The 10142-nt window shown below is 48.4% G+C and overlaps 1 protein-coding gene and 1 pseudogene across 2 annotated transcripts in view; one reads left to right on the forward strand and one right to left on the reverse strand.

Moving 5' to 3' along the window:
• Window positions 1–1107: 1107 nt before the first annotated feature.
• Window positions 1108–4355, forward strand: LOC108518222 (putative uncharacterized protein SNHG12; annotated as a pseudogene). The gene is made up of 6 exons (XR_001882315.1): window positions 1108–1405; window positions 1754–1872; window positions 2311–2414; window positions 2965–3034; window positions 3313–3365; window positions 4173–4355. The product of XR_001882315.1 is annotated as a putative uncharacterized protein SNHG12 (transcript).
• An 890-nt stretch (window positions 4356–5245) lies between these two features.
• The window catches only part of TRNAU1AP (tRNA selenocysteine 1 associated protein 1), a 25285-nt gene continuing 20388 nt past the window's right edge, over window positions 5246–10142 (reverse strand). The window contains exon 9 of the mRNA XM_017856468.1: window positions 5246–5511. Coding sequence (XP_017711957.1) covers window positions 5375–5511 — 137 coding nt within the window. The 3' untranslated portion in view covers window positions 5246–5374. The remainder of the gene's footprint in view (window positions 5512–10142) is intronic.

Consider the following 10142-nt stretch of genomic DNA (forward strand, 5'->3'; position numbering starts at 1 on the left):
GAGCCGAGATCGTGCCACTGCACTCCAGCCTGGGCAACAGAGCAAGACTCTGTCTCAAATAAATAAATAAATAAATAAATAAATAAATAAATAAATAAAAATTAATAGATTAGGCACAGGATGGGTGTTTAATTCTCGGCAATCACCACTAAGTTTTCATACTGAGACTTATTCATTCCATGGACAAAACATTGCCCTATGTGTGGTGCCTGAGGTGGGCTCCAAATTCCAGTCCTCTCCTCGCTTGCAATGTGATCCATTCCTAAGTTTCCTTATTTTTTATGTATTTATTTATTTATTTATTTTTGAAACAGTCTTGCTCTGTCACCCAGGCTGGAGTGCAGTAGCATGATCTCCGCTCACTGCAACCTCCGCCTCCCAAGTTCAAGCGATTCTCCTGCCTCAGCCTCCTGAGTAGCTGGTATTACAGGCGCGCACCATCACGCCCGGCTAATTTTTGTATTTTTAGTAGAAATGGGGTTTCACCATGTTAGCCAGGCTGGTCTCAAACTCCTGACCTTGTGATCCGCCCACCTCGGCCTCCCAAAGTGCTGGGATTACAGGCATGAGCCACCGCGCCCGGCCAAGTTTCCTTATTTGTCAGAGCATACACAGGGTTTTTATGAAAACTAGATCAGATAATCAGGCACAGTTTAAATAGCACGCGCTCAGTGAAATTATATATTAGTGAAAGAGACAAGCCTTGAATAAAGAAATTGCCTTTCGGGGAGTATGACCCCCTCCCCGAAACCCACTCAGGCGCTGCTCGTTCGCACTCCCACAGAACTCTGAGCAGAGCCTGAGCCCTTTCCCAGCACACGGGGTTCATTTCTAGACTTTGAAAGATATCCCGGAGACATCTCCAGAGGCCAAGGCGGGTCGGCTTCCTGCGTGGGCCCAGTGCCGAGCACTGAAAGGTGAAGGCGCTTCTTCCCGCTCGGAGGAAAGCCTCCAGCGGTTCCCGCTTCGCAGCCTGGGGATGGAAACGCGCGTAGGGCTTGGGAGGTGACGCGCTGACAACGCCGGGGCGAGCAAACTACAATTCCCAGGCAGCTGTGCGCCACGCGCGCGGCCGACTGTCGGGCGTGGCCGCGAGGGGCAGCCTATATAAGCTCTTGCAGGGTGCTGCATCGCCCTTTTTCCCCGCCTGGGCTCGCCATGTTTAAGCTTCATTTTACCTCACTGCAAGCCATTCCCCGCTAGTTGCTGCTACCGTCCCACACTCGCCGGGTCTTTCTCCCAAGGCCTCGATATGGTGGTGAACGTGGCACGGAGGAGTCGGACCTTCCTACCCAGTGGGTCCGAGCTCCAGAAGGGACCCTCGGTCTTGAGAGGGGTCGGATCCCACGGGGGCCGCGCCCTTCTCTCGCCTCGGCCTGTGCAACTCTGCTCTCTGGGCTGACAGGTGAGTGTTGCCGGCAGGCGGCTGGGTTTATGGAAGGGGTTTTGGGACCGGTCTCCTGGGGGATGCGGGGATGAAGCCCTGGGCCTGAAGTGTCTTAATTTGGGGGAGGCCGCCTGCTGGTGTCAGGATGGCCTCCAGCTGAATCTATGACAGTTACCAGCTAGGTGATTTTGGGACTAGTGACTACGCGCGAGGCCTCTGGAGGTCGCCCTCGTGGACACGGTTTTCAGAAGGACGGGTTTTAGGCATTCAGACCCTGTGTGCATCTCAGCTTGTTGCTTTCAGCCTAAGTGACTAAGCGACCTTCAGCAAGTAACTTAATCGGTCTAAACCTCTTATCTGTAATAGGCGGATAAAAAGGTCCCATCAAGATTGAGAAAAAGCACACCAAATATTGGCACAGCGTGGGCGGTGGGGCCTACAGGATGACTGACTTAGTCAACAGAGATTCCGGCGCACTTCCGCAGGTAGTAATGATGGACAGCTGAGGCTTTAGGTGGCTGCCCTGGGATCTGAATTGCCCCTTGGCCCTTATCGAAGCTGCAGCTGCTTCCGCATAGCTGCTGTGGTCAAAAAGGAGCCCAGAGTGACAGTTTTCCTTGACGGTCGCCGTTCTGTTTGTTGTAACTGATCTGCAACATTTTGGGAAAATACAGTTCCATTATACTTGCTATCTTTCAGCTGTCGCCAGAGACCTTTATCAAAATGGGCCTGTTTCCACAGACCAGCAGAAACGGTTGGGGGTTTGCATGTACAGTTAACCACCATAAGATTCTCCTACCGGGAAAATCCAGCTGGGATGTGACACAGCTTAACTGATAGCATCAGTATTCGGACCAAAGGCTAGTCAGATTCGTATCGTTCTGAGGACCAAATGATGGGAGCAATAAAATTGTTCTTGACAGGTGTTCTCATTTTGCTGTCCAGATGAAGACTCTGAGATGACAGAAGGTGGTCTGGTGATCGAGGACTCCCGGGGTCACATCAGTGATGAAATGCAGGGGACTTGGTAGGTTTCTTTTGGAGACTGACTGGGGGCTCCCTGGTGGGACAGAACAGCATGTTTCCAAGGGCTGTGGCTGGTGGTAGCCATGGGATCTCCAACTGCATGCAAGAGCAACCTGGAAAGACTTTGACAGCACAGGTCAGTACAATACCTGCAAGCTGCCACTCAGCTTTCCTATAATGTTTCAGGACCAGGGCTGGAAGCCTTCCACGTGTCAACTTCCAATGTAGATGGGTGTGTTTTTTTTTTTTTTTGAGGCGGAGTCTCGCTCTGTCACCCAGGCTGGAGTGCAGTGGCATGATCTCGGCTCACGGCAACCTCCGCCTCGCGGGTTCAAGCGATTCTCCTGCCTCAGCCTTCCGAGTATCTGGGATTACAGGTGCCCGCCATCACACCCAGCTAATTTTCTTGTATTTTTAGTATAGATGGGTTTCACCGTGTTGGCTAGATTGGTCTCGAGCTCCTGGCCTCCCCTCCCAAAGTGCTGGGATTACAGGCATGAACCACCACTCCTGGCCAGTTTAGCTTTCACACTAAGCTTTTTGTTCTGCAGGTTGCCCCCAAGTTTCCTGGCAGTGTGTGATCCTGAGGAGGTGAGCTTGTTTCTGGAGCTGTGCTTTAAGGTAAAGTTGATGTGGAACACAGCTTAATCCTCCTGTTCCCTTTCCCATCGGATCTGAACACCGGTCTTGGTGGTCGTACAAGGAGGAAAAGTAATAGTGAAGCTGGCCTGAATGTTGTCATCTGGTATATGGCATGTGGGCTAGTTTCAGACAGGTTCAGAGATGGTTGGATCTCTGAAATTGTAAAATGAAATATAGGCTAAGGGAAGGATGTGTATGAAGCTCTGGAGGTTGGTTAGCTTTCTTGCCTCTTAATTAAGGGTGTTGTTTTCTTTTAGATTCACGTTACATGCAAAGCTGTCCTCGTGTGACTATGGACCTATGGAGTTGGGTAAGTTAGTGACCACCCGAAGCTCTGTCAGCGTGTAGCTGCAGGTAGTGCTCAGTTGTCGGGGATCCTGTCCTAAGTAGTCAGCCTAATAGAACTATAAGGTTACTTGGGTCTGTGTCAAAGTTTTTTTTTTTTTTTTTTTTTTTTTTTTTTAAGACGGGGTCTTTGTCACCCAGGCTGGAGTGCAGTGGCACGATCTTGGCTCATTGCAAACTCCACCTCCCAGGTTCAAGTGATTCTTGTGCCTCAGCCTCCTGAGTAGCTGGGACTAGAAGCATGCACCACTATGCCCGGCTAATTTTTGTATTTTAAGTAGAGACAGGGTTTTGCCATGTTGCCCAGGGCAGTCTTGAACTCCTGACCCCCAGTGATCTGCCTGCCTTGGCCTACCAAAGTGCTGGGATTACAGGCATTTTAGTAACATTTACATTTGGCCTTCCTCGTGTGCCCTGTTTGTTAGCTATTCGTTACCAGAGGACAAAGATGCTTAGAACAGGATTTGCCCACCCTGCAAGACCACATATTGCTGGAATTTGAAGGCAGCAGAGGGCACCGTGGGCCACAAGGCCTGGTAGCCGCAAATGTTTAGTGGTGGCTGGAGCTCATGATGGATTCTTTGGTAGGACTTCAAGGGGTTCCATGTAGCACACACTATTTAGAATGACTGGTCCAGGATGAAACCTAATCTGAGTGGACATCCATGGATGAGAAATGCGGATATGGGACTGAGACCAGCTCCTAGGAAAATGCCTGGGTGTGGGGGAAATCTGGGAATTACTAACACAATGGCTTACACTTCCTTTGCAGGAGAATCTCTATAGGAAGCAGAAGGCAAGACCCCAGTCATTTTAGGTAGAAACAACAGCATGCTCTAGGTGCAGATCAATTAAAGATTAATAAAGACTGATAAATACCTGATATAAATGATGAATTGATGGGTGCTGACGAGTTGATGGGTGCAGCACACCAACATGGCACAAGTATACATATGTAACAAACCTGCACGTTATGCACATGTACCCTAGAACTTAAAGTACAATTAAAAAAAAAAATTAAAATAAAATAAAAAATAAAAAAGACTGATAAAAGTATATTTGTGTTTGTATTTTTTTGGTCTCTAGAAATCTGGTCTCTTCCTGAGCTCAAGCAATCCACCTCCCAAAGTGAGCCACCATGCCCAGCCCTTTGGAGATTTTTTTTATGATCTACGATGAATGCTTTGCCTCAAGCAGTAAGCCCCCAAAATTGCTCTAGCACAAAACTAGAATCATACAGCTTTTATCATAAGCCCCAGAGGGGCCAGCAAGTATGGGTGCTTCCCCATTCTCCAAAGTTCATATGGAGGAGCTGCCTTCTCCCATATCTTAACTTTCTGAGCTTATCTCATCTCCCATATTGATCCTAAAGTGATCCAGCCAGGCCTTGTATATGCAGATGCTGAATATACAAAAAAAGATGAAAATAAGATGAAACCCATTCTTGTGAGCATTTTTAGGTCAACTGGCCTGCTCTATCACCCCACCACATCCTACCTCCTAGGGGTATGCTCTGCCCCTGCTTACAGTGCCCTACCTAGCTGCCAGACTCTAAAGTTAGAACAGCAGGTACTATAAATACTCCAGAGAGCCTTGATTTACATACCTGAGAAACTTGATTTACATAACTGAGAAACCGATAACCCAGCCTTTAGTGTGTGGATCATCCCAAGCTGCTCATCCCAGTTTTGGGTAACCCCAAACTGTCCTGTGTCCAGGAGTGGATAACTGGCTGGACAAAGGATTCCTGTGAAGGAAAGCAATTTGAACTTTGTTTAAAAGTTGTTCCCGTGGTCTTCAAACTCAAACGGTCAAATGAATGCAGCAGTGTTGTAGAAATACTCATGATCTCCAGAAACGGTCATTAAAATCTTACAAATCATATTTCCAAAAAGGTTTCACATTTCTTTTTTTTTTTAAAAGGAGTCTCTAATCTCCCTCACACAGTGCAGCCTGGCTAGTCCTTTGGCCTGGCTACATCATGGCAGGAATCTCTGAAGACACTGTGTCCAGGGGCTGCCAGTGACAGTCCATCAGAGCGTCATACAGCTCCTCACTCTGTTCCATGAACTCTTTGTTGGCCTCAGTCACATCCAGCTGTGGCATGGGGTCTGGAAAGAAAACAAGGATGGGGTCAGGGAAGTCTAGAGACAGCTGCAAGGGATATGGTTCAGTTCCCTTCTCCCAGAACTCTGATCTATGGTAACGTCCCTGTCCTGCCAGTTTCTTTTAGGAAGTGAAACCACTGCCTTGCAGGGTTCTGGGGAAAATGAAAATAGGATAACGTATTTAGAGGATGGAAAAATGGCAGCTGTTAGCCTACATCTATTAAAAGCTACACGTGTGTCTCTAGCCATCATGTATCCTAGATATTCTAGAGGTCTGCTCCTCACTTCAAATGTGGGTTTAGAAGGTCTGATCAAAGTTATTAAGTCCAGAGCATCATCATCTCGGCCGGGCACAATGGCTCACGCCTGTAATCCCAGCACTTTGGGAGGCCGAGGTAGGCGGATCACAAGGTCGAGATCGAGGCCATCCTGGCCAACATGGTGAAACCCCGTCTCTATTAAAAATATAAAAATTAGCTGGGCGTGGTGGCAGGCACCTGTAGTCCCAGCTACTTGGGAGGCTGAGGCAGGAGAATTGCTTGAACCCAAGAGGCAGAGGTTGCAGTGAGCTGAGATCATGCCATTGCACTCCAGCCTGGGAGACAGAGCAAGATGCTGTCTCAAAAACAAAAAAAATTAGCTGGGCATGGTGACCTCTGTCTCTAGTGCCAGCTACTAGGGAGGCTGAGGCAGGAGGATCACTTAAACCTAGGAGGTTGAGCTGGGCACTGTGGCTCATGCCTGTAATCCCAGCACTTTGGGAGGCCAAGGTGGGCGGACCACCTGAGGTCGGAAGTTCAAGACCAGCCTGACCAACATAGAAACCCCATCTTTATGAGGTTAGAAAAATAGAAATAGAAAATTAGCTGGGCATGGTGGCGCATGCCAGCTACTCGGGAGGCTGAGGCAGAAGAATCGCTTGAACCCAGGAGGTGGAGGTTGCAGTGAGCTGACATCGCACCACTGCACTCCAGCCTGGGCAACAAGAGTCAGACTCCGTCTCAAAAAAAAAAATCGTAAGATTTAAGCTCCAAGCATTTACAGAGGCTCCAGACAGCAACTGTAAAAAGGCAGACCATCTCCCGCCTGGTGACTACACTCAGCGCAGGTAACAGCTTACGGGAACAGATCAGTGGAGGGCTTAGTCAAGGGCAGGCATTTGTGTGTGGCTCAAGTCGATGGATACACAAACAATAAAGCATTCTGCCTCACTCTGAAGACAGAGCCTGGAAGACAGCCTATTGAAGCCAAGGGGTAGATGAAGAAGGGTAACAATCCAGTCTGTGCCCTCCTGACCGGGCAGTTATTAGGTTCAATGGGAGTCTTTAATAATGCAGTGGTAGAGCATAAAGTCCAGGGAGAAGGTGGACTGCAGGGATTCTAAGCGCCCCTCCACCTCCTGCTGCTATGTTGCACTTTGCAACTATGTTGAGCTTTTTGTTTTTGTATTTTTGGGGGGATGCAGCATTGCTCTGTCGCCCAGGCATGTGCAGCCTTGTAAACACTGCTCACTGCAGTCTCAACCTCTCAACTCCCGGGGCTCAAGGGATCCTGCCACCTCAGCCTCCTGAATAGCTGGGACTACAGGTGTGTGCTACCATGCCAGGTAATTTTTTGTACTTTTTGTAGAGATGGGGTCTCACTGTGTTGCCCAGGCTGGTCTCAAACTCTGAGGCTCAAGAGATCCTCCCGCCTCAGATTCCCAAAGCTATGTTGATCTTGAGTAAGAACTAACTTCTTTATGTCAGCTTTCTAGTCTACAAGACCAGGATAACTGTGGTATTTACTTCTAGATTGTCCTGAAGATTAAATGACTTAATATATGTAAAGTACTTAGAACAGTGACTTGCACATAAAGCCTCAATATCTATTAGCTACTATTACTGATAACTGTTTTTGACTCAGTATTATTTTCTGTCTAATGGGAACTGGAATGGCATGTATCCATCCTGATAGCTGAGAGGTAGCAGTGCATGGCATAAAATACATTGGCTATATAGACCAGGCATGGTGGCTCACGCCTGTAATCCCAGCACTTTGGGAGGCTGAGGCGGGTGGATCGCTTGAGGTCAGAAGTTCAAGACCAGCCTGACCAACATGGTGAAACTCTGTCTCTACTAAAAATACAAAATTACCTGGGCATGGTGGCACACGCCTATAATCCCAGCTACTTGGGAGGCTGAGGCAGGAGAATTTCTTGAACCCAGGAGGCGGGAGATTGCAGCGAGCTGAGATTGTGCCATTGCACTCCAGCCTGGGCAACAAGGACAAAACTCTGTCTCAAAAAAAAAAAAAAAGGGTCTGGCACGATGGTTCGCACCTGTAATCCCAGCACTGGGAGGCAGAGGTGGGTGGATCACGAGGTCAAAAGATCGAAACCATCCTGGCCAACATGGTGAAACCCCATCTCTACTAAAAATACAAAAATTAGCTGGGCATGGTGGCGGGCACCCGTAGTCCCAGCAATTCAGGAGGATGAGGCAGGGGAATCACCTGAACCTGCGAGGCGGAGGTTGCAGTGGGTCGAGATTGTGCCACTACTCTCCAGCCTGGTGACACAGCGAGACTCCATCTCAAGAAAAAGAAAAAAAAAAGGATGAAAAAGAGATTGGAAAATTCTAAGGACTTATATATGGATATTATAATGAGGCTACTTATCTCTAGAAAGAAGGCAGTGTCTCCCAGGGGCAAACAACTAGAGACTTGAGTATAAAAAGACCGGACTGTCCCTCAGCAGATCACTTGGGCTTTCCGGGCCACTAGTTCCCCATCTGTGAAGTGGAGCTCCTACGTCCTTCCCAGCCCACCCCACAAGGTCACTACAGTTGGCATCACATGAGAGGGCACAAGAAAGTGCTTTAGAACTAGACAAGCTTGTTCACGGATTAAAAGGGACCTGTTTCCTTTAACGAACATTTTCTTGACAGAAAACATTTTCCCTATGACTTTCTCTTGAAGAATAATCCTCAAAATAGATTTCAAACTTTGAGTCTTTTTGTACCTCAAAAAAACTTTTGACTAGGCGCAGTGGCCCATGCCTATAATCCCAGCACTTTGGAAGGCCGAGGTGGGCAGATCACTTGAAATCAGGAGTTCAAGACCAGCCTGGGCAACATGGTGAAACCCTGCCTCTACAAAAAAATAGAAAAAAATAGCCAGGCATGGTGGGGCACAACTGTAGTCACAGCTCACTGAAGCCTGAACCTCCTGGGCTCAAGCAATCCTCCTGCCTCAGCCTCCCCCAAGTAGCTGGAACCACAGGCGTGTGCCACCATGCTTGGCTTTCAGTTTTACTTTCCTTTTTCTTCTGTGAAACTCAGTGAAAATTATAAATACTTGGCTGGGCACGTGGCTTATGCCTGTAATCAAAGGAATTTGGGAGGCAGGAGGATCACCTGAGGTCAGGAGTTCAAGACCAGCCTGGCCAACATGTTGAAACCCCATCTCTACTAAAAATACAAAAATTAGACAGGTGTGGTGGTGCGTGCCTGTAATCCCAGCTACTCAGGAGACTGAGGCAGGAGAATCACTTCAACCTGGGAGGTGGAGGTTGCAGTGAGCTGAGATTGGAGACTGTACCACTGTACTCCAGCCTGGGTGACAGAGCAAGACTCTGTCTCCCCCCAAAAAAGAGATGGGGTCTCTCGCTATGTTGCCCAGGCTGGTCTCAAAGTTCTAGGATTAAGCCATCCTCCGACCCACTTTGGCATTCCAAAGACCTTACAGGCTTTAGCCATTGTGCCTAGCCAGTAAACAATTCTTTTTGTTTGTTTGTTTTGAGACAGAGTTTCACTCTTGTCACCCAGGCTGGAGTGCAATGGAGCATTCGTGGCTCACCGAAACCCCCACCTCCCGGGTTCAAGCGAGTCTCCTGCTTCATCCTCCCAAGGAGCTGGAATTACAGGCATAAGCCACCATGCCTGGCTAATTTTTTTTTTTTTCAGACAGAGTCTCACTTTGTTGCCCAGGCTGGAGTGTGGTGGCGCGATCTCTGCTCAAAGCAAGCTCAGCCTCCCAGGTTCATGCCATTCTCCTGCCTCAGCCTCCTGAGTAGCTGGGACTATAGGCACCCGCCATCATGCCAGGCTAATTTTATGTATTTTTAGTAGAGACGGGGTTTCACCATGTTAGCCAGGATGGTCTCGATCTCCTGACCTTGTGATCCACCCACCTTGGCCTCCCAAAACGGTGGGATTACAGGCGTGAGCCACATTGCCCAGCCATGCCTGGCTAATTTTGTATTCTTAATAGAGACTGGGTTTCACAGTGTTAGCCAGGGTGGTCTCAAACTCCTGACTTCAGGTGATTTGCCCACTTCAACTTCCCAAAGTGCTGGAATTATAGGCATAAGCCACTGTACTTGGCCCAATAAATTTTTTTTTTTTGCAGAGATGGAGTCTCGCTCTGTCACCAGGCTGGAGTGCAGTAACACCATCTCAGCTCACTGCAACCTCCGCCTCCTGGGTTCAAGCAATTCCCCTGCCTCATCCTCCTGAGTAGCTGGGACTACAGCTGTGCATGCACCACCACGCCCAGCTAATTTTTATATATATATATATATATATATTTTCTAGACAGAGTCTCTCTCTGTCGCCCAGGCTGGAGTGCAATGGCGTGATCACTGCTCACTGCAA

The sequence above is a fragment of the Rhinopithecus bieti genome, unplaced genomic scaffold (genome assembly GCF_001698545.2).
Source record: "Rhinopithecus bieti isolate Rb0 unplaced genomic scaffold, ASM169854v2 scaffold_41082, whole genome shotgun sequence".
Lineage (NCBI taxonomy): Eukaryota > Metazoa > Chordata > Mammalia > Primates > Cercopithecidae > Rhinopithecus > Rhinopithecus bieti.